At 35.7% G+C, this 24,426-nt stretch overlaps 2 protein-coding genes across 13 annotated transcripts; both read left to right on the forward strand.

Moving 5' to 3' along the window:
• The first annotated feature begins 38 nt into the window (after positions 1–38).
• LOC111697763 (RNA polymerase II subunit A C-terminal domain phosphatase SSU72) lies at positions 39–15,375 on the forward strand. 11 transcript variants are annotated; one of them, XM_023467874.1, is made up of 8 exons: positions 39–126; positions 866–1,021; positions 4,089–4,155; positions 4,411–4,488; positions 6,965–7,061; positions 7,603–7,721; positions 7,898–7,922; positions 14,873–14,990. In XM_023467874.1, exons 1-8 carry the CDS (start codon positions 77–79, stop codon positions 14,899–14,901), a joined length of 621 nt encoding a protein of 206 aa, XP_023323642.1. In that variant the 5' UTR covers positions 39–76; the 3' UTR covers positions 14,902–14,990. The 11 variants fall into 11 exon arrangements, with proteins under 11 accessions (XP_023323642.1, XP_023323640.1, XP_023323641.1 ...); XM_023467872.1 differs by having other exon boundaries at positions 14,775–14,966; XM_023467873.1 differs by having other exon boundaries at positions 14,778–14,966.
• A 165-nt stretch (positions 15,376–15,540) lies between these two features.
• Positions 15,541–24,425, forward strand: LOC111697766 (arf-GAP domain and FG repeat-containing protein 2). Of its 2 annotated transcripts, none has more exons than XM_023467883.1 (10): positions 15,541–15,634; positions 16,104–16,220; positions 16,918–17,107; positions 17,354–17,471; positions 18,132–18,380; positions 20,230–20,294; positions 20,572–20,689; positions 20,912–21,220; positions 23,245–23,301; positions 23,821–24,425. In XM_023467883.1, the coding sequence occupies exons 1-10, from the start codon at positions 15,576–15,578 to the stop codon at positions 23,919–23,921; spliced, it is 1,383 nt and encodes a 460-aa protein (XP_023323651.1). In that variant the 5' UTR covers positions 15,541–15,575; the 3' UTR covers positions 23,922–24,425. The 2 variants fall into 2 exon arrangements, with proteins under 2 accessions (XP_023323651.1, XP_023323652.1); XM_023467884.1 differs by having other exon boundaries at positions 20,912–21,211.
• Position 24,426: the final 1 nt, after the last annotated feature.

The following is a 24,426-nucleotide window of genomic DNA, read 5'->3' on the forward strand; positions in this document are numbered from 1 at the left end:
CAATTTTCTCGATAGAAGAAACATTTAAAAAACTGAAAACCCTTTATGTTATTAAGTGATAAAGCATTAAATTAAGATGGAACCTTCCTTAAGGTTTGCCGTAGTATGTTCCTCGAATATGAACAGGTAAGGGATACTGGAACGTTAAATGTTTCAAGAAAATTCACAACATTTTACTAAATATCATGTTCAGGCAACTGGATAATCTCGCTATGGTAAAAAAAGCCATTAGCAATTCCCATAATTCTATTGCTGATCTTCCTGCTGTGTGAAAGTTTGCTTACAAAGTGAAATTAAATAATAATAAACTGCTTTTGGGGATATCTATAAGGACCGTTGCGTGCCGATAAAGGTTTCAAGGGTACCGTTGTGAATCGGGCATCGGGAATTGCAGTATGGGTTGCCCCCTATCCAATAAGTTGTTGATTTTATTTCTTATGTATATATGTCAATATGATTACGTTTTTTATTCCAGTTGTGATAACTTAATAATCAAGTGCAGATCCCGATCCATTGGATTCGCAAGATGTTGTTTTCCTTGATCCAGATCCGCAAAAATAAGACGAGCCCCGGATCCAAGAATAAAATATCAACCAAAAACTGCAAAAAAAAATTTTTTTACTCTCGAAACCCAAATGTGAACTGTTGAAAAAAGAGAGATTATAATTTCTGAATGGTTCATTAAGTAAGCTTTAAAAAAAAGCGAAAAAAAGAAAAAAAATTGTTTGATAATTCTGCTTCGTAAAAAAAATCAGTAAATCTTAAAGAAATGGTCATTTGGATCCGGATCAATTTTTTCTTGTGCGGATCCGTATCAAAATTAAATTGATCCTTAGCATTGCTTTAATCAAATGTTATACTTAAGGTCCATGGAAGCGCATGCGCGTTTGAAGAAGAAGGGATTTAACGTGCGCAGTTTCGGAACCGGAGACAAGATAAAACTACCTGGTCCGTCTCTAAACCAACCTAATGTTTACGAGTTCGGAACCTCGTATGAAGAGATACATTCAGATCTTGCAAGGTTAGGTCCAAAATTATATTCACTTGTTTCAACTTTTATTTTATTTTTTTTTTATTATTACAAAAACTGATTTATCGTGATAGGTTTTAAGACAGAGATTCAATTTTCGGAATCCTTTTTTAAATTGAAAGGAAATTTTAATCAGAAATTGATAAACTTCTCTATTCAAAACGTTCATAAAGAATTTTAAAGGACTAAAATTCTGAAGAAAATATAAACGTGTTCGTCCAAGAAATATTCAATACAACCCCCCAGACCCACAATTTTAGTCTTAATTTCCTTACTTGTATCCTGATAGAGATGTTTAAGTTCATTATATAAATGACTGGTGAAGTACCAAGCGCTGCCAATGGTATTTCTAAAAATCGTTTAATGCGCACAGCTGAAACAACCTTATGTTTACCAACAATTTATCTAAGGGATAAGCCACCTAAACTTTAGTTGAGTTTCATCCGTATGAACTTGGCCTGCTTACCAGGCCTTACCTAAAAATGACCTTGCATCATTTAGCTAGGAAGGTGCTGATTGGTGGTTTTAAGGTTGCCATAATAAATAAATAAATATCTAACACATGCACATACACATACCTATAATACCTGCTTTTATATATAAGACTAGCTGAAGTGCCCATCGTTGTTCGAGGAATTTTTTAACCTTCAAAAAGGTGCCATGGAAACGCCTCAACACGGAAACCTCTCAACGCGGAAATGCCTCAAAAACCGGTTTTGAGGAATTTTCGTTTTATTTTGGGAAATCCCTCAAAACTGGAAAAAGTTGAAGGATTTCCGAATATTTTTGAGGCGTTTCCTAATATTTAAAGTTTCCTCTTTTTTTTGAGGCGTTTCCGTTTTTTAAAAAAGTTTTTAAACTTTATTTAGTTGAGGCGTTTTATCTTTTTTTGAGGCGTTTCCGTTTTTTGAAAAAACTTTTCAAACTTTATTTTGTCGAGACGTTTCCTCTTTATTTTGAGGCGTTTCCGTTTTTTTTGGGGCGTTTCCGTTTTTTTGGGGCGTTTCCGTTTTTTGAAAAAAACTTTTAAAACTTTATTTTGTTGAGGCGTTTTCTTTTTTTGAGGCGTTTTCTTTTTTTAAGGCTTTTCCGTTTTTTGAACAAACTTTTAAAACTTCATTTTGTTGATAGGTTTCCTCTTTTTTTTTTGAAGCGTTTCCGTTTTTTTGAGGCATTTCCGTTTTTGAAAAAAGTTTTTAAACTTTATTTGTAGGTCGGACATGGTCATCAAATGATATATGGCAGTGCTCGGCCCAGAAATTGTCTTAACCTACCTAACCCCACATATCGTCTATTTCTTAATATTTGATATTTGGCTGCAGCGCTTGGCCCCCTAGCCTGTCCTAGTTGCAGCGCTTTACCTAACCTAACCCCACATTTCTTTCTACCAAATCCAACAGATCAGCTATCATCTTTGTCAGTTTGATAACTGTGGCCGCAGCGCTCTACCACCTAGCCTGTCATAGCCGCAGCACTCGGCCCAGAAATTGTCCTAACCTAACCTCACATCGGCTATTCCTTTGTCAATTTGATACTGTGGCTGCAGCGCTCGGCCCCCTTGCCTGTCCTAGCGCTCGGCCCAGAATTTACCCTAACATCCAACTTATTAAAAGTGTGCATCTGACCTACAGAAGTTGTGCATACGACCTACAAAAAGTGCACATCCAACCTACCATTGATGGTACCATCTGACCTACAAAAAGTGTACATATGACCTACAAAAAGTGTATATCCGACCTATACAAAAAGTGTACATTCAACCTAAAAAAAGTATACATCCGACCTACAAAAAGTGTACATCCGACCTAGGAAAATTGTAAATCCGACCTACAAAAAGCAGTACATCCGACCTAAAACAATTTTAGTGTACATCTGACTTGCAAAAAGAGGGTATATCGCTGCCTTCTAAATCAACTCGCTCCATGCAGCACATGCTAGAACTCTATCACGCCTGTATATGGTCGGATTAAAGAAAAAAATGTGCAACCGACCAACAGCTGTTGTAGACGTTATTACCAATCAGACAGACATTTTTAAATAACTTTGTTAGAAATCAAAACTTAAATAGAAACGCCGTCTTATTGCATTGAATAAAATTAGTGATAATCAAAAAAGAAAAGATGGGTCCGTCCTAGTTTATGATTTTTGGACCCCTCCTATCAATTTTGAACATGATCATTTTTATTTTTTAGAAAATCGTTTTCTAGGAAATTAACCAAAAGATAAATTGGATGCATTAACAGGCAAATTTTCATCATTTTCAATTATTTTTAGTTTTTACCCAAAAATTCAGCAATTAAAACTCTTAAAATCCTAAAAAATGTTTTTCTAATTTTTTCTAATCCCTATTTCTTTGAAACCTCATGGTGTTTAGTTTCTGGGAGGAGATTAATTATTTTGGAATGGGGGGAAAGATTTTTTAAGAAAGGAACCAAGTTTTTTTTTAAAACGAAAAAAGAGGAAATGCCCCAACTAAATAAAGTTTTAAAAGTTTTTTAAAAAACGGAAAAGCCTCAAAAAAAAGAGGAAACAACTAAATAAAGTTTAAAAACTTTTTTTTCATAAACAGAAATGCCTCAAAAAAAACGGAAACGCCTAAAAAAAAAAGAAACTCCACTAAAAAAAGAGGTAACGCCTCAACAAAACAATTGTCAGGTGAAAAGCGGAAACCCCTCAAAAATTCTAGGAAACGCCTCAAAATAAAGAGGAAACCCCTCAAAAACTGGGTTTTGAGGGATTTCCGTTATTCTTACAGAAATTACGGAAACGCCTCAAAAAACCGGTTTTTGAGGGGTCTCCGCTTTTTTTTGAGGCATTTCCGTGTTTAGGTGTTTCCATAGCACCTTAAAAAACCTGGGATTCCTCGGGAAGTTAAAGGGAGGTGGGAAGTTATTGTGAAAGGAAGGGGGGGGAGTGACAAGAGAGGGGGAAGTAATGGGATGTGGGAGGGAGGGAGTAAGTGGAGAAGTGGTTCCTCGTAATGTCACCCAATTTGGTTTAGCTATTTCTAACACATATATGAGCGAAGAGTTTTAATATATAGATTGATATTCTCTAGGAAGGATAAGACGATGTATAAGCAGAATGGGATCCTACATATGCTGGACAGGAACAGGATGATAAAGGTTAGAAAGCTTACTTTTAATGAAGATGACTAATATTTTTATTAGTTTAATTCTATTCAGCAGTGGGGTGCTCCTATTTTGTGTTCAATAAAAAATATAATAAATTATTTGACATTAAGAAAATACAAAATAACTTCCAAGGTATATAAATCAATTTGAGTCATATTAAAAACAAAACTACTTGTAATTATGGTAGTAAATCTATAAATCTATAAACTCACTTATGTTTGTTATAATAACTGCTGAATTATGTAGGAGAGACCTGAGAGGTTACAGGACTGCAAGGAAAAGTTTGATGTGATAATAACTGCAGAGGAGAGGGTCTACGATCAGGTATAGACAAAAGGAATAACCAGTTTAAACCGGAATGAAAGTTTAAACCAGTGTTTAGGATCCATATCATTTTGATTCGGATCCGAGGTAACTTTTGATTCTGTGAATCGGATTTTCCCTATTAAATGTTATGCAAGGTTATAATTTATAAACTATAGTAATCCTAAAGTTAAAAATGTCGTCATTACTATTATATAAATGTAAACATTAAATTATTAAAGATAATTTTGAAAAATTTTCGTCATGTAAATAATACATTTACGAACCATTTTGATTTATTTATTCCATGGTTTTGGTTAATTTTTGGCGCTACCCGGATCCATATCAACGTTTCCTGATACGGATCCGGATCCGACCAAATGATACGGATCCGACCGGATCCGAAACACTGGTTTAAACTATCAATTAGAAATTTATATATTATTATTATTAATATTATTATATATCTCTGAAGATATGTTCACGGCACATTTGCTGTAACAATTACATATCACAAAATCCAAAATCCAAAATTCTTTGTGACTCTGCACCTTGTTTCGAATTACAACGGTAGTTTTAACCAAAATAATTAGAAAATGATAATCTTATGAGTAAAAAATGAAATAATATAATAATGCATCAAGATTATATCATCGAGTTTAAGAATTCCATAATTACATTTTTATCCTTAAAGATTATTATTATATCATATTTGTGAGGTTCCATACCCAAGAAATTATATTAAAAAATAATTCTGGTGAAAAACGACTATTTCAAGTTGGAACCGTTGAAATTATGAAAGGTTGCAAATAAGTTTTATGCTCTTGTTCTGACTAACACTGTTCTTTATTTTTCTAATGTTAAAATGTTAAAATGTTAAAAACCATTGTATAAGTAAACATTGGTTCTTAATTTGAAAGAAATGCATGTGGTGTGATTGTTTCCTTAGTTTAGTTTGTTTGTTTACCAATTTCTAATGAATTTGCTTGTTTTTCAAGTTGATACTACATTTAGATACAGCATGTTGAATGTGCTTTTTTTTCAGATGAGGAGAAGGTATAGTAGTGGGTTGTCTTAATCTACTGAACAAAATCGTGAAATCATTTACATTTGTAATATTTGGACAAAATATACAGAATTAAGAGATAATGGGGGTCTATTTGCCCACCACCCTACAGCTAAAACTGGTGTTAAAGTACCTCAGCAGTCACCATATCTCGCATAGCTCGAGCTGAAGTGGTATCACATTGACTATTAGCTTATGAAAACAAGTCATTGAAGTATAAGTGTCACAAACTTTATGTGGGTTCTTAGCTCTCCATAGCAATGAAAAAAACACAATAAATTTTGATTCATGGATAATAGACAAAGATCTTCATCATATCATTTCTTGAACTAGTTCTTGCTAGATAACCTGCTTAATTCTCTCCTCTTTTGGAAGATTTATGATCATATATCCAGCAAATGATTTCTTCTTTTAATTATTTCACGCTTTGTTCAGTAGATTGAGACAACCCACCACTATTCTCTACCTTCTCTCCATCTAAAAAACTCTGGGCACATTCAATATGCTAAATCTGAATATAGCATCAACTTTTAAAAAAAACTAGCAAATGCAAATAACTTAACAAACAACAAACAAACTAACTAAAGAAACAATCACACCACATGCATTATTTACAAATAAAGAACCAATTTTTACTTTTAAAGGGTTTTTAATATTTTACTGTTGTTACATTAGAAAAATAAAAAATGTAATAGTCAGGATTGACAAGAGCATAAGTGAAATATAAAAACTTTTTTGCAACCCTTCATGATGTCAATTGTTCCAACTTGATAAAGTCGTACCAATGGAATATTTTCTTGTTAATGTATAATTTGTTTTAAAGACTGTATTATGAGATCTACATTGTAAACCTCAATCCTGCAAATTGAATATCCCATGCCACTTTAATATGTTAACATGTTATTTTGCAATAAATATTACTTACTCTAAGTTGTATTTCACACGAATTTTTAAAAATACAATTTCTTGGGTATTTGCTCATGGAACCTCAAAAATATAATATACAGCCTTCGTTAAAGAATACATCAGGATTATTTCATCTTGTATAAGAATTTTCATTATTACATTTTTTCTCATAAGATGATTATACTCTTTTACTGTGTAATAATTTCAAATCTTACATGGTCTGAGCGTTACAGAATGAAAACTCTATGCTTACAGCTGCAGTTTAAAAATAACCATTCTGAAACGCTAGGAAGCTAAGAATACCGAAATTGTTCCTCCTGAACCGTGTTATAATGGTAATTCTTACACGATAGGTTTACTACTCTTCCTTATTTGCTTTATAGGAAAATTTATCAAAACTTCTTCCATCGTTTCTAAGAATTAATCTGACCACATTTAAAAAAACTTGAAAATTCTGAGCTCAAATAATGACTTACCTGTTTTTAATACATAGTAAGTTTTGGAATTATCCTTAACATGTTGCAGGTTATCGATCACTTCTCCAACAATGGGAACAAGGAGGATGTAATGGTTCATGTTATCAATATAGATATACAGGATAACCAGGAGGAGGCTACAATAGGTAACTTTAATACAGGATAACCAGGAGGAGGCTACAATAGGTAACTTTAATACAAGATATCCAGGAGGAGGCTACAATAGGTAACTTTAATACAGGATAACCAGGAGGAGGCTACAATTGGTAACTTTAATACAAGATATCCAGGAGGAGGCTACAATAGGTAACTTTAATACAGGATAACCAGGAGGAGGCTACAATAGGTAACTTTAATACAGGATAACCAGGAGGAGGTTACAATTGGTAACTTTAATACAAGATATCCAGGAGTAGGCTACAATAGGTAACTTTAGCAAGATAACCAGGAGGAGGCTTCAATAGGTAACTTTAATACAAGATATCCAGGCTAAAATAAGTAATTTCAATTAAACCTTAAAAAACAGGATTGAAAAATTATCTTTTAAAGAAATCTTAAATTCAACCTTTAGGCAGTCAATAAAGCCTTTATTTTGTTGTAGCTCTGCAATTAACATCATCAATAATAGTATTTGTCAACCATGGCTCCAGATCAACATTAAAAAAAAATTAATTTTATTGTTTTCAGGTGCATTCCTGTTTCACGAATTGGCCCAGCAGATTGTGCTGAGCAACGACCTAGACAACGAGATGGACGAACTCTTGCAAGACATTGAGATCAAGTGCAACAGATCCATCCTTCATAGTGTACTTTTCTACTAGAATACAGTGTACTCTTCTACTAGTATACAGTGTACTCTTCTACTAGAATACAGTGTACTCTTCTACTAGGATACAGTGTACTCTTCTACTAGAATACAGTGTACTCTTCTACTAGTATACAGTGCACTCTTCTACTAGTATACAGTGCACTCTTCTGCTAGTATGCTGTGTACTACTCTTCTTCTTGTATAAATTTACTCTTCTACTAATATACTTCTTAAATTTTAGTATACTCTTATTCTAGTATACTATACTCTTCTTCTAGTATACTATTATACTCTGGTCAAATTGACCCCTAACCATCCCCAACCCCCCCTCCCTGCTGAGGATGGGTATAGAGCATGGAAAATTCTTCAGGACAATGCAACCTTAACCTGGCCCCCCCTCCCCTGCTCCAGCTGCCGTATCTAGTGTTGCCCCCTACAGGGGTTGACCAGCAAGCTGGCCCCAGGATTAAGAATTGGCGGGATCTGGGTTCAGAACACAGAGAGGGAAAGANTGGCGCATAACTCCTATACTTAGGGTGAGTATGTCTATAGAAATCAGTGGTTCAGCCTTTGTCTTCTTGAGCTACATTGTATGGGGAGGGCTGGTCGTGTGTGTGAAAATAGGAATGTTTCCTTACACCATTGCGACAAACGGCGCTATGCATCGCTGATTATGGCCCTTGAGTCAAACAACTTGCTATATGTTTTGTCCTATGGCCTTGTGATAGGGTATGAATACAATGGTGAAGTGATGGAGGGAGCCACTGCGGGGAGAAACAGAATATTGTTTGCAGATGAACCGAAATTCTCAATAACACCGATGAAAGCGGACCCCATCTTCCACAACCCAATATACACACACAAGAAGAAAATGGGATCCGCTTTCATCAGTGTTATTGAGAATTTCGGTTCATCTGCAATCAATATGCTGTTTCTCCCCGAAGTGGCTCCCTCCATCACTTCACTGTTGTATTCATACCCTATCACAAGGCCATAGGACAAAATGCATAGCCAGTCGTTTGATGCAAGGGCCATAATCAGCGATGGTTTAGCCCCGTGTGTCATAATGGTGTAATGTAACATTCCTATTTTCACACACTCGACCAGCCCTCCCCATACAATGTAGCTCAAGAAGACAAAGGCTGAACAACTGAGTTCTATAGACATGCCCACCAGAGATAGGAAGGCTTGAACAAAACCTAATGAGATCCACAATGATTGGATCCAGCCTGTTCTATCCTTATAATCTATATGCTTTGACATGTCAGACAATCCCTCCTTCGCACAATGTGTGGCTTTAATAAAATGGGCTATTGGGAGAATACTGGATACATCTGAAAAGACATAGATCTTTACGAACCATCAAAAATCATCACAAACTTTAGGGACATTGATTTTTGCTCACATAGACCAATTGAAGTTAAATTCGAAATCAGAGAAAGAAATGAGGATGGCACTTTAAAATCTAGCAAACAAGTAAGCATATGGTGTGCAGTAAGACCACAGTCTGAAATCTTTGCCAAAGCTGTCTACAGCATTGGACAGTTTTTAGATTTAGAAGCGGAAGACGGACACGCCCTACAAATCAGGAATTACTTGATTCAATACAGCTTCCTGAGAGATGTAAGGAGAACTATTCAAGCTATAAGTGCTGGGGTATCGAACAACATAGTACCTATGGGTAAAGTAATGAAGCCAAGGTATCTAGTCTCCGAGTGTTGATGGAAAAGGATCTAGACATGAGTGCTTGTAAGATCTTTTCCTTGAGCAGTGCCTACCCAGTTCCTGGGATCACTGGATTATGCAATGTATGCAATGTGTGCAGAAGTCACACAGGCAGAAGACATATATTGGGGAAGTACCATACATCACTCAGCGAGAAAAAATCAGTGGCTAAATTAGCTTAGTACCATTACGGGGTTATTAAGAAAGCTATGAGGTCAAATCCTCTATTGAGATTCCGAGAACAGACATCTGAGTTGGACGCGTGTTTTCAAGTTAATAGGATACAGCCGGACAATGTAGTTCTTATAACCAACCGAACCATGGAAGGGTTCAAGACATGCCCTCCTGGATCTTTTGAAGATATAGACTGGGCACCTGTAAATTTTGAAGCAGCCCACGAAAGCAAATATCTCACCGTTAGCAAGAGCAGCATTGGATGGTTTGGAGGTTGGGTTTTAGCCTGACACTTTAAGTGATCAGGCAGCAACGAGGAGGGCCTAACCTCGTTAAAAGATCGGGGCAATATCCCTAGCAAATTTGCTAGGAATAGTTTGAGGAGGGCCCAACCTCATTAAAAGATCAGGGCAATGTGGAGAAATCAAACTCCCCAGTAACTAATAAAATTGGCGCAGGAGGCTCTTCAAGAAGAGAATGAAGGGCTCTTGATCCATCGGCTAGTAGACCTTGGAGATTGTTCCAGGGGAATGGAGGAGGACCCAACCTCACAACAGAACTGGGTGATGAGGAGATCCACGATTCCTCAGCAAAAAACAAAAATCGGGGCAGGCGGCTGGGGAGAGAGAATTCCAGCGTCTGTATCATCCAAAGGCTCATGCAGCTAGGAGCATGAGAAAAGTATAATATCAGTTCCCTCCCTAGGGGGAAACAAGTGGGGGGCCAAAAATCCAACAATTGTGTTGCCTACATAGGTTACTATAGTTCCACTCAGTCTTCCTTTCTTCTCTCTAATCACACTCAGTTCTACCTGAGCACCTCTAGGTCTCTTCAACAATGTGATATGGTCTGCATAGCAGCAATAAAGTTCTGTTACAAGTGATGCATGATCTATCCCAGTTGAGAACTGGTTAAAAGACCAATGTTCCATCTCAAGGTCCCTTCTGCCTATCCGTGTGTCCCATCCTGCTATGTCATCAGCTACCACGTTTACAGAGTCATGGGGAGCTCTGCCGGCTTCAAGCTTGTCTTCGAACATAAGCTGGAAATAGTCTATGGGATTCATATGTCCAACAGCCATAGGATTGCAAGATCTTAGGGAAATGGCATCAAGAATGTTCCCCATTATCATCTGCTCGCAGATGCCGAAAACAATAGGATAGTATAAAATCAGGCAAGATCCCATATTTTTTCCTATCCTACATTTCTTCTTTTCACATTTTCCCATCGTGAGGACCATAGCTAAATTCAGTTTCCCTGCCCTTATTCCATTGAGCTCTTTCATAACTTGTTCCTTTATAGTTGGATCTGTTGCCCAGTCACAATCCTCCGACAATCTCATTCCAACTGAAGATATCTGAGCTCTGTTTGGCCAGATGTTCACCTTTAGAGATTATTCAAAGGTTGCAAACCAACAGAATGTGAATAGGGTGGACAACCTTATGGCAGCAGCCCCTATGGGGATTTATGGACTGCTGATGGCAGCAGTGGGGCTATCCCCGTATCTCCAGATCATATCTAGAAGCCAGTGGGGAGCATTTTTCTATACTACTATGTTCTATGTTGCCACAGCAGCCACAGGCATACTTTTGGGAAATTTCTGAACAAGCATTAAAGCTGCACATTGTGCAAAGGAGGGGTTGTCTGACATGTCAAAGCATATTGCTAGATTTTAACGTGCTGTCCTCATTCCTTTCTCCGATTTTGAATTTAACTTCAATTGGTCTATGTTAGCAAAAATCAATGTCCTTAAAGTTTGTGATGGTTGGTGAAGATCTATGTCTTTTCTGACGTATCCAGTATTCTCCAAATAGCCAATTTCATTAGCTACTGATGTGATGTCTTGTGATGTTCCTAGAACGACTTTATGTTCTTCTGATATGTAGCAATTGAGGTTCTTGTCTTCGATCCTTTGCCATATTTCCTCCACCGCTTCATCAAGATTCCCTGCCCTAATAAGGCTTGGTTATAGAGCTAAGGCCAAGTGTGGACCATTTTTCTATACAACTATGTTCTATGTTGCCGCTGCAGCCACAGGCATACTTCTGGGAAAAGGATTGCTGAACAATTGGAGCATTAAAGCCACACATTGTGCGAAGGAGGGATTGTCTGACATGTCAAAGCATATAGATTATAAGGATAGAACAGGCCGGATCCAATCATTGTGGATCCATTAGGTTTTGTTCAAGCCTTCCTATCTCCGGTGGGCATGTCTATAGAACTCAGTGGTTCAGTCTTTGTCTTTGAGCTACATTGTATGGGAAGGGCTGGTCGTGAGTGTGAAAATAGGAATGTTTCCTTACACCATTGCGACGTACGGTGCTATGCCATCTCTGATTATGGCCCTTGCGTCAGACGATTGGCTATTGCATATTGTTTGCAGATGAACTGAAATTCTCAATAGCACCGATGAAAGCGGATCCCATTTTCTGCAACACAATGTAAACACACAAGAGGAAGATGGGTAAACTTACAAAATATTCCTTTACTGATTACCAAGACCAGCACAGAGTGAAATATGTGTTGGAACCCGGTGTTGCTAGTAAGGGGTTTTACAAGAAAGACTGGCTTATGCAGTACGGACTGAAAGTAAAGGGGAATGTGCTTGAACTCGGTGGAGGTACCGGAGGAATAACACAACGCTTGTTGAAGGAAAAGACTGTAGATCATATCACGACCTTGGTGTTGGGCACTTACGAATAAGGAGAAGCTACTAGGCACAACAGATTTAAGGTGTTTGAGCACCCATTGATGAAAAACTACGCAGGCAAACATAGGTTGGTAGTTGGAGATGTCCACTCCCCTGTTGTAGATGCAAAAGATGGAACTCAAGTGAAGTTTGACAGAAAGTTGTACTCAAGTACCGGGGGAGTTGGCTGCTTAATAAGAGACATTGGTGAATCTAAATCTAACCCCACTGATCAGATGGAATATTCCAGGAAAAAGGGGGATAGTAAGCATCTACCATGATGTTGGCAAACCACCAACCTTTGTATACATGGGACCCTTATTTTGTTAACATGTGTGACAACCTCGGCCTAGGAGTGGTTAGATTTCCTGGAGCCAGCATGGCTAGCTCTGAAGTATAAGCCAAGCGGGACGATAATGGACTTGTAGGAAAACCTATAAGAGTAGCGATCCCAGAGATTGGTGATAGACTGCTACCATACATGGAGAACACTAATCAACAAACGATACAGACCATTAAGCCCAGGAGGAACATGATTCCGGATCATGAATACTAATACATGGAACCAGACGATAAAAGGAAATACAAACTCCAGGATATAGATCAGGAGAATGTGCTGAGGAACGCTGAGGAAACTGAGAAACCTCTACAGATCTGTCAAAGAACTTCATGTAATAAACAATGTTGGAGATTCTGCATCAGGACAACATTTCAATTCAATACTCAGGAGAATACTTTATCCAGTGCACTGTATCACAGGCTTCATGACCAATTGAGGATTGACCAACACATCGGCTTCCGGGACCTTTGGAGTGTACAATGAAAAAGTGGACACATGCCCTGTGGAGAACCACAACTATAGAGAACTTGAGGAGAAAATCTTCAAGAAGATGGTTGAGGGGATGATGAGCAGACTGGGCATCAACAATAGATTCACTATGCTGTCTTATGAAGAAGCCGTGAGAAAGGCTACGAGCGAAAGCAGTAGTTGGAATGAGATTGTCCGAGGATTGTGACTGGGTGACAGATCCAGCTATAAAGGAACAAGTTATGAAAGAGCTCGATGGAATAAGGGCATGGAAACTGAATTTAGCTATCGTCCTATAGCTACAGGAAAACGTGCCTGATTTCGTACTATCCTATTGTTTTCTGCATCTGCGGGCAGATGATAATGGGGAACATTCTTGATGCCATTTCCCTAAGATCTTGCAATCCTATGGCTGTTGGACATATGAATCCCGTAGACTATTTCCAGCTTATGTTCGAAGACAAGCTTGAAGCCGGCAGAGCTCCCCATGACTCTGTAAACGCGGTAGCTGATGACATAGCAGGATGGGACACACGGATAGGCAGAAGGGACCTTGAGATGGAACATTGGTCTTTTAACCAGTTCTCAACTGGGATAGATCATGCATCACTTGTAACATGACTTTATCGCTGCTATTCAGACCACATCACATTGTTGAAGAGACCTAGAGGTGCTCAGGTAGAACTGAGTGTGATTAGAGAGAAGAAAGGGAGACTTAGTGGAACTATAGTAACCTATGTAGGCAACACAATTACCAACACAAACAAGACCCTCACACACTTTTCCATGCTCTATACCCATCCTCAGCAGGGAGGGGGGGTTGGGGATGAATACAATACTGTGTGCTCTTCTACTACTATACTGTGTACTCTTCTACTAGTATACTGTGTACTCTTCTACTAGTATACTGTGTACTCTTCTACTAGTATACTGTGTACTCTTCTACTGGTATACTGTACTCTTCTACTAGTATACTGTACTCTTCTACTATACTGTACTCTTCTACTACTATACAGTGTACTTTTCTACTAGTATACAGTGTACTCTTATACTAGCATATGGTGTACTCTTTTACTAGCATATGGTGTACTTTTCTACTAGTATACTATGTACTCTATTACTAGTACATGGTGTACTTTTCTACTAGTATACAGTGTACTTTTTTACTAGTATACAGTGTATTCTTCTACTAATATACTGTACTCCTCTACTAGTATACTATAGTACTCTTCTACTAGTATACTGTACTCCTCTACAAGTATACTGTACTCTTCTACTAGTATACAGTGTACTCTTCTACTAGTATACAGTGTACTCTTCTACTTGTATAGTGTACTCTTCTACTAGTATACTGTACTCTTCTACTTGTATACTGTACTCTTCTACTAGTATACTGTGTACTATTTCAATAGTACGTGTGTACTCTTCTAGTATAGTGTATTTGCTAATAGTATACTGTACTCTCTACTAATATACTGTACTCTGCTACTAGTATACAGTGTACTCTTCTACTATTATACTGCACTCTTCTACTAGTATACTGTGTACTATTTCATTAGTACATGTAACTCTTCTGTTACTATACTATTCTCGTATACTATCTAATATCCCATTAGTACATTGTACTCTAATACTAGTAAACTGTACTGTTTAAGTAGTATACAGTAAACTCTCCTTGAGTATGTAAGGGTGTTCATAAAATAGACACTGAACTTTTTTGAATAATGTACAATGTACATTAAACGTTCCGTAGTTGTATACAGTGTACACCTTAACAATTAATATTTTGATACTTAATTTTCATGATTCATTTCTCATCTGGATTAAAATAAGTCAGTTCTGTAAACATAATTCCAATAAAAAATGTCTTAGTGATAAGCAAGTGTAATTGGTTTTTTTTTATTAAGTATTTGTTCAGTCATAATCATATGAATAATTATTTTTAATTTTTTTATTTTTGAACTAAACTAACATTTGATTCTGTAATCGTTAAATTCCGTCTGATTTTATTGTAAATAATTTAAAACCTAAATGGAAGTGAATGGCATGATTGTTTTTATGAATTCTTTTTTTGGAATTTTTCCATTTTCTTTTAAGATAAACGTTTTCTTCGCCTTAGTATCGACATTCTTTGTCAAAATGTGACATTCATGGAAATTTTTTGTGTAAGTGAAGTTTTGAATTATGTTTTGTAATTGGTAATTATTTATAAGGAATGTTTTAAATTTTGATACAAAATACTTAACTTTTGAACAATTAGTTTAAAATTGATTCAGATATGATTTCAGATTTAGATTTGTTGTCAGGTTTAGATTTGATTTAAATTCAGACTTGATTTTAAAAGATTTGATTTTAGATTTAGATTTCTTGTCAAGTGTAGATTTGATTTTAAATTTAGATTTGATTTCATATTTAGATTTGATTTTGATTTTGTTTCAGATCTTGTATGATATAAGATGTCGAAGACAACGATAAGAAAAGGGAAACAAGATGATAAGTTCTCTCTAGCAATGAGGTATGCACATTGCACATTTCTAATTGAAAATACAACAAAAATTATTTTTTGTCAATTTTAATATTATTTAATTTGGAAATTTGCGTTTTCAAAATTTTGCCAGCTTTTATTCTTGTAATATTTACTTTTCTTTTCTCTATATAATTGTTAGAACTGTTGAAATGTTGCTTTTCTCATATTTGTTCGTAAAATCAAAACTACAGGATCTACAAGGTCACAAAATCGTACCAGCAATGTCACGCAAATTTGAATTTCTCCTTCTGTCGAGTTCACAGTGGTATAAAGATAGTTTTGAGAAAATTCAGTTATACACTTTTTAATTTCTAGATTATCATATTATTATCCTTTGTATTTATTTCTAGATTATCATATTATTATCCTTTGTATTTATTTCTAGATTATCATATTATTATCCTTTGTATTTATTTCTAGATTATCATATTATTATCCTTTGTATTTATTTTTGTAGGGAGGTTCAGAGTTCTGTTCCTGAAAATAAGAAATGTTTTGATTGTGAGCAGAGAGGACCAACCTACGTCAATACTACGGTTGGAAGCTTTGTCTGCACTAAATGCTCCGGAATGCTGTAAGTCTTGAATGCAAATATATCATTAGAAAAAAAACCTTTTTCAGAATAAAAAATTGCTAAGATAAATTATCAATTAGGGACGAGTTGATTTTAATGGGTTTAAAGGACTGTAAGCGTAATTTTAAGTATCATTTAGAAATCAATGTTTATAATTGTTAAAACTGGTTATTTTTATTTGGGGTTTCTCTATAAAAGTGACTTGCGCATTTCTACTTCTAGAAACTTTTAAGAAATTACTAGAAGTAAATACTTTTTTTGAAAAAAAAACTACAATCTCTTTTACCTGAAACCGTTTGTCATCTTTGCATGATGGGTTCGCTTGAGATTTGACTTACAGTTCCTTGAAGTTCACGTTATTCAGTTATTTTTTTAATTTACCTACATGATTGTACAATGTACATCTACATATTTCTTCAGCTAAAAACTGCAAACGTGTCGTACATGCAAATTTCCAATCTAATTTCTTAATGGAAATAATGTAACCATCGCTTTCAGTGGTGTATATTTTCTCGAAATTNTAGGAAATAAAGTTTATTCACTGAATTTTTGGCTAAATAGTATTAAAAATAATGAAAAGGTTGGCTTCTGATATCCAATTTTTTCCCAAAATCATTTTTGGTGGAGGTAATTATGAAAAATATTCACCCCTGAACTCTTCAACTTTAACAAATAATAATCCCTTGAATAAAATCAGGCGTGGTATCAACCCTCCTCATCGGATAAAATCTATCTCTATGTCCACCTTCACCCCGGAGGAGGTTGAGTTGATGAGGACGAGAGGGAACCTCTGGTGCTCCAGGGTCTGGTTGGGCAACTACGAGGCTTCAACCAACCCTGTAGATTACAAGGACGATGAGAAAATTAAAGAATTTATGATAACAAAGGTAAGTTTTTTAAGTTATTCCACACATAATTTTTAATGCGAGTTTAGTGGTTTTTAAATAAATTGGTTATTATTTTCATTTCAAAATTAATTTTTCACTTTTATTTATCCATATACAGGCCCAAATTATTTTCGTCTAATATTGAGATCAGTTATTTTTGTATTGTTTTTCCCAAACGTATATCTTCGAAGAAATGGTTCACTTTGTTTGTTAGTGATATGTACCTTATTATTTGACCTGTTATAGTATGAGAGGAAACGGTACTATGTAGAAGCTAATCAGAGGCTGGCACAGACCTCACCATCTGTATCCAGTCTTAGCTCGTCTTCCTCGCAGGACTCTAAACCTATTTCTGGTCTTATAGGTCTGCCATTTTATTTAACAAGTGACCCACCATTTATATAAAAATAAGTATATCCGTTTCACAACAGTTCCCTGTAAAAGTATATCCTATTCACAACGGTTCCCTGTAAAAGTATATCAGATTCACAACGGTTCCCTGTAAAAGTATATCCTGTTCACAACGGTTCCCTGTAAAAGTATATCCGATTCACAACGGTTCCCTGTAAAAGTATATCCGATTCACAACGGTTCCCTGAGCAAAAATTATGGTGTTTTTTCATCTGAAAATAGATTATTTATGTTTGGGGTTCCTGTTAAAAGTGAATTTAAAAGTGCAGAGGAATATCGGGAAAAAATGATAATAACCGAAAAATATTGAAATATGGAGAATAAAACCACTATAAATTTCTTATTGTTATATTAACACAGGGCTGTAGGTTACCGGTGTAAGTCGAACATTTAACGCGTTGAATTAAGGGTCACTTGAAATTAAGTCGACAGTCCCTTTAAGCTATTAAAGGGATCTGTGTATCATCGTTGGGTGCATTGCGTTATATGAAGATAGGGAATAACTATCGGAAATAATTGGAAAGAATTTTTACTTGAAGAAAATACTTGGAAATAAAAACTCTTGTAATTTTAATTGTAATACAGTAAAGTTTTAATTCTGATCCTTGTTTAGGGACAACATTAAAGGCATATATTGCCCAGGGACAATCTAGCATATCAGTATCCCGCCCTGCAGCCACCGCATCCTTCCCACGCCCACAGGAGGTCAAAATTCCCGCCCAACCGATTCAGAAAACTTCCGTTCCCGCCCAACCGACCCAGAAACCTCCCGTTTCCGCCCAACCGACCATCCAGTCCCAAGAAGATAGTTTTGCAAATTTTGCTAATTTTGACTCGGTAGCGTTTGACAGTTTACCAGCAGGTACCAGTAATTATGTTTTTATACAAGGTTATCCACAAAGGATGAGACTGCAAAGACGACCTAAAACTCAATAAATATGATAATTACAAGGATAAATTAAGTCTTATGCCTTGAATGTTAAGTAGTCCAACAAGTTCACTATTGCAGAGAATAAGGAAACAGGAAGTATAAGTTCTGTAAGTCGTCTCTGAATTCTCATCCTTTCTGGGCAACCCTGTACTAGCCTTGCCTAGACTTTCTCTATAGAAGTAAACTCATTAAATTTAGCATTATTAAACCTTTCTATGAACATTCTCGAGATTTTACCGAATTTACCACGCAAAATTTAAGGCAAATTGGTCAATTGGTTCATGAGTAATTAACAGAGATTACTTCTTTCTATATTTATATTTCATACATGCATTAATAATATCAATATATTGTCATCGCTATCAATAACTGCGCTCTTCATTCATTTAAAAAAAAATCAATATCCCTTCGTGAACATCGTACCTTACTTCGAACCCGAATAATTAATTTACCGATGCAGATTGATAAAAAAGAAAAATCTCATAAAATAGGGCGTAAAGTACAAAATTCAATTTGTTAAAAAAAAATATAAAGCTCGTGATATTTGTGATCAAATCATCTGTTTACTGTGTAGTGTACAAATTTTGAGGTATTCTGCTACTAGATACTGGAGACTGGCAGGTTTCCTTCAGTAATATTGACTCAAAGGTTTCACCTGTGCACCCTAATCCGTCTCATCCACCCGTCAGACCTTTATCATTGCCACCAACTAAATGCCGGAGTATGAATGATATCCTAAGTTTAAGTGAACGGGGAGGAGCCGGAACTTTACCTCGTAAACTAGCTCCGCCTCCGTGTACGCCCCGAACAGGGCGGAGATATGGTTTGCCGGATATTGACCCAAAAGCAACAAGACCTACTCCCCCCAGTAAGCTATCCCTAGCACACTCAAACCTGTTCTCTGGTAAACTAAACTTGAAGTCCTCTCCATCCAACCCTCTCCTCCCCCGTACCAATCCCTACTACTCTAAAACCCCGGAGCAGAGTTCCATGTCTCCTGATTCTCCAAATGTTCCGCTGAAACATAACTCCGAATGGAGAAAGAGCTACGTCAACATTGCAGTTTATAATAATTCTTCTGATTTTGTTTGTTTGCCTACTAGTAGTTTTGTTGACAAATCTAATACTAATTCCAAGTCTAACCCTCTAGCTAATCAACTCAATACTCAAGATAAACCTTGTAATTCACAATTTTCTTCTAATTACCAAACCTCGTGTGTTAACCAACCTAACTGTGTTATGATTACTACAACTCCAGAAAGATCGGAGCCAAACACGTTTTTATTCACTACCTTGATAAATCCCCCAACAACAACCCAGACCAGGGTTCAATCCTCTTCAGCGCTAAAATCAGACTGGAGCATGTTAGTAGAAACTAAACCTAGTTTTCCCTCTTCTCCTGATAAGATTGAGGTCCCTTCTTCTGATAAATACGACTTAGTAGATTTTTCTGATATATTTTTGTTCAAGGATGATATTCCTAGCTCATCATTAGCATCAAACCTTTCTGATTCAGAGTTTTCAGAATATCAATCCGGGAGCATTAAACCTACGTTTGATACTAATCCTAATCATTTTTCTATTCCCACTCGAACCTTGAATCATGGAACCCTATCTACGGTTCAAGGTTCATCCTCTAACAAACTCTTAGAGAAGAACCCGTTCAAGGTTCCGCTTTGTCAGATTCCGGCTCCTGATCCTCTAGACAGGAGTAGAGAGATCGGAGAGGAGTTCTTCTCTAGCCTAGTTAGATCCCGTGTGATTTGTACTAACATTTCAGATCCTCTTGCAGCCCCTGTAGTTCTCCCAACCCCTTCAATTCTTCAGTCCGGGAAACCATCCCAGGTAAAGAGTTATATAACGTCATATTTTACAGTTTTTCCTCTGTTTCGTAAACACTTGTGAATATTGTATTACAAGGCTTGCAGGGTGCGAAACTTAAATTACAACTTTTAATTGTTGCTCTATCTTCGGCATTTTTCAACCTTAATTATTGAAACAATAATAAAAAAAGGTTCCACAAAGGTCCCGCAACGCTGAGTTTATAAATAGATTAAATAAAATCTTCAATCTGTATTCGGAGGTTTCAATATATAACTCAAATTTTCTTTTTTAATGTCAGGTAATTAATAAAACCTCCGACTTCTCAACTCCTCCGAATAACCCCAGTAGTTGCCAGCAGGATAGATATTCTGCCCTAAAGGAGCTGGACGATCTATTCAAGACGACAGCTATTCAAAGTAAGATTTTTCAATATTGAACTTAAAGTGGCTGAAAGAGTAATTTCACGTAACCCTCCATGTAAAGATGTCAATGCTCGATTCACAACGATTGAAAACTTCATCTGATCAATATTGTGGAAGATATTGTCGAATATTTGCGTTTTTACATATTTAGTAAGCTGTTCCTCTTTATTTGTTAGTATAAGTAACTATGAGTTAATTAGGATTTAATTTCTCCAGGTCCAGGACCAACTGAATCCAGTTCCCAACCTCAATTCTTCTCCGGAGCATCTGCTATACCTCCGACTGCTCTCCCCAAATCTAATGGAATTTTCTCCGACGTGAACGGACGAAACAGTCCGTCTTTTCCTAACTCCAGTCCAGCTAACTGGTCTAACAGTGCTCCGGTCTGGACTCCGTCCTGGAACCAGGGCGGAGGAGGGGGAGGTTGGCCGGCAACGGCGGAACCTGCCTGGGGTACTTCTGGGAATCATACAACCAACCCTTTTGGTTCTTCACCTTCTGGTGCAATAAACCTTGGTATGCCAGGTACAGTAACCTTATGTATACATCTGCTTTCCTTAATATATCTTGATACTAACCGCTGTACAGGACTTGGATAATGATATGCTTTCTGTGTACCCTTTTTACCCTGCTCTGTTTCTTACTTCAAGACGAATTTTGAAACCAGTTCTAGATTTCCTGATGTTTAATTCATTCATATTTCCTTGTTGTTTAATTATACATTTATATTTACTTGTTTTACTTCGTTGGGGTTTCATAGTTATTTTTAACTTTTATATATATATATATTCTATACTAACCGTATATATATATATATATATATATATATATATATATCCGATCTTTAAATTTGTAAATTAATTGAGTTTTTACCCCTTAATCAAATTTTTTAAAACCTTATACCTTTGCAACCTGATGTTGTAAATCTTTGATATTTTAAACTTTTTATTTTAACAGAGTTCATAGTTTGGAATATCTAAAGTCTATAAAATTCGGTTGCGAACTTATATATGATTATAAATCAGATAAGACGACTTAAAACCCACTATATCTGCTCATTTTTGATTAGGGTTTCTTTTTTGTTTTATTTTGTTACGAAACTGTACATAAATATATTTTCTAATCTTTTGTCCTACGTGTGCAGCTTTCCCCAGTACATTCAACAAATTTTAAAGGGTAAGGTTCCGATAGACTGCAGAAGCAATGGAAGTTATTCTCAATAATATTAAAACACAAGAACATTAGATTTAGTTATTTCATTTGTACTGTTAGATCTGATAGTTGCTTTTTAAAATTAATTTGATTGATCAATAACTCTCATTAGATGAGCAGTGGTGTTGTACAGTGTAACGTGAGTTATGAGTAAATACATTAAAGGGAGCTTACTTGATTATGTTCCAATTGATATAGAATATTGATCTTTCTTTTATTCCTGAACCCTAAAGAAATTAAGCTCTCTTTAATTAACATTTATTAAGAAAAGGTTAAATATTTGTTGTTCTTGTTATTAAATGCATGCACGCTATATATTTAGCCTAGGGGTATATATTTTCCTAATAAATCATCTCCTTAAAACGTACTTTTTTGAATATATTTTATAGAATGGTTTTTATCATCGAATTTCATTTCATGGGGAACACCAATGTTCATTTTGAAGGGAGTATTTGAATTAAGTATCAACGAAGGCAAAAAAATAATTTTATGTAGAAATCCCGTATTTTTGTTTTTGCTAAATGATAATATATGATATATACCCCTGTGCAGGGGCGGATACAGGGGGGGGCAGGACCTTTGCATCCCCTCCCTGAGATTTCAGAAAAGAACTTAAGTAAAGAAATCCTAGTGCAAAACAAAAATATCTATCTTTAAAAAATTTCGCATGCAACGCGTATTTTGGTTCCTAAATCTGGATTTTTTTGTTCCCAAATAAATCTTAACACCTCCCTTACTTGAATCCTGTATCCGCCCCTGCCCCTGTGAGGTCCTTCCCAATCATCTTTGTGCTTATTAGGTTTAGTTTGATTTTTTTAAATAACCATTTTAAATAAGTTTTTTTTGTTATTCTTAGAACTGATTATCTTTAAAAAATTAATTAAAATCATTCATTGTATTAGAATCAGTATCCCTTTTTTTAATATATTTAGATGTTGTATGTTGTATCTTAAATTAATTAGCGCTGTTTTCAGCAGCTTTAAACAAAATTCATCATATTTATACAATAATATCAAAATCGTCTGAATTGTAACGTTATATCTGTTAAACGCAGTACGCACACAGATTTTAAAAGTTTAATTTCATTGCCCTGGTGTTACCAACTCAATTGTGCAACATAGTTGATTTTTGATAACCAATGGGAACTCTTCTTTATCTTTCAAATAATGCTTTTTATTATGATAAAAAAGCAAATAAAGAATGAAAGAATTTATTTTTAAGCCAATAAGATTTCTTTTAAAATTAAATTGAGAAACTCATTGCTAGTTTAGCTATTGGCTATCGACCAGATAGTCAAGTTAGTTGAGAATTGAAAATAATGTAAAGTTTTTGTCCAGAAAACAACAACGACCTGTTTGCTGGATCTTCAAAACAATTTTTTACAGAAAAACCAGGTTAGTCCGTTAGCTGCGCAGTCATTTCAGTTTCCTCTTAAAATTTTCTCTTTTCTTCGGGGGGGGGGGGGATGAAAATATCCTATCTCTGTGTTCCATGTCTTGATATTAATAACTACTTGTGATTTCAACATGATTTCGGATCCTTCATAGCTCTGAATTTCAGATATTTGGAAAATAAGAAACAATTAAAATGGATTGAAAAAAAAATAAAAATTTTAACTTAAATTTAAAATTTACATTTTGCATGCGTAAAATGTATTCTGTGCCTAATTTGGGCGTTAAAGTTTGGAGGTTATCCATATGATATGGGACGCTCTGTGGTTGAAAGGTTTGAAAATTACAGCATATTTTTTAAAAATTTTAACATTTTCAGTATGACATAAATTATTGTTCTTGGAGTTTTTGCTAGAATAGGACGTCAACAACACTATATTTGAAAATTAAACAATTACTTGTCTAATGTTGCAAATCTGAAATTTTGATTTTCATCTTATGTAAACCAATGTATTTGTTAAGGTTTTGAAGGTAGTGGAGCTGCTGGTAACCCCTGGTCTAGTGTTCCTGTCTTTACTCCGAATATGACTCCGGCTCCGAATCCTCACAATCCCTTCCTATAACCAAAAAGAACCAGATAGCTGGAAACAGTTTTTATAATCTGGTTTCTTCTTTTTTCCGATCTTGTTTTGTTGGAAGTTTCACCTTTAAGCTGCTTCTCCGCCCCTCCTCAGAACCTTGACAGTTCTCTTGTCTATAATTCTTCCAAGTTAGGTGCTCTCTCTCTCTCTTCTTCACATCGGAATCCGATCTAGTTCTAAAATATTAAATACTCCTCTGTACTATTCGTTTTGACAATACTCGTAACATATTTTAAACCTTCCTCTTTTACAACCTTAAACGGGATTTTATCCATCTACTTACAGTGAGTCAATGATATTTATTTAATAAAACAAATATAAGCGGCATTTGCCCAAATGACTTTTAAAATGTTCTTTTTAAAGTGTCCCATGTGAAGCTGGGTCAAGAGTATCATATTCTCGTAAACAATTATTTTAAAAGATCTGGGTAAATAGAATTAGAAATGATTGTTAGAATCTGTTTGAAATATAGTTATTTAAAAACCAT

The sequence above is a fragment of the Eurytemora carolleeae genome, unplaced genomic scaffold, assembly GCF_000591075.1.
Source record: "Eurytemora carolleeae unplaced genomic scaffold, Eaff_2.0 scaffold305, whole genome shotgun sequence".
Classification (NCBI taxonomy): domain Eukaryota; kingdom Metazoa; phylum Arthropoda; class Copepoda; order Calanoida; family Temoridae; genus Eurytemora; species Eurytemora carolleeae.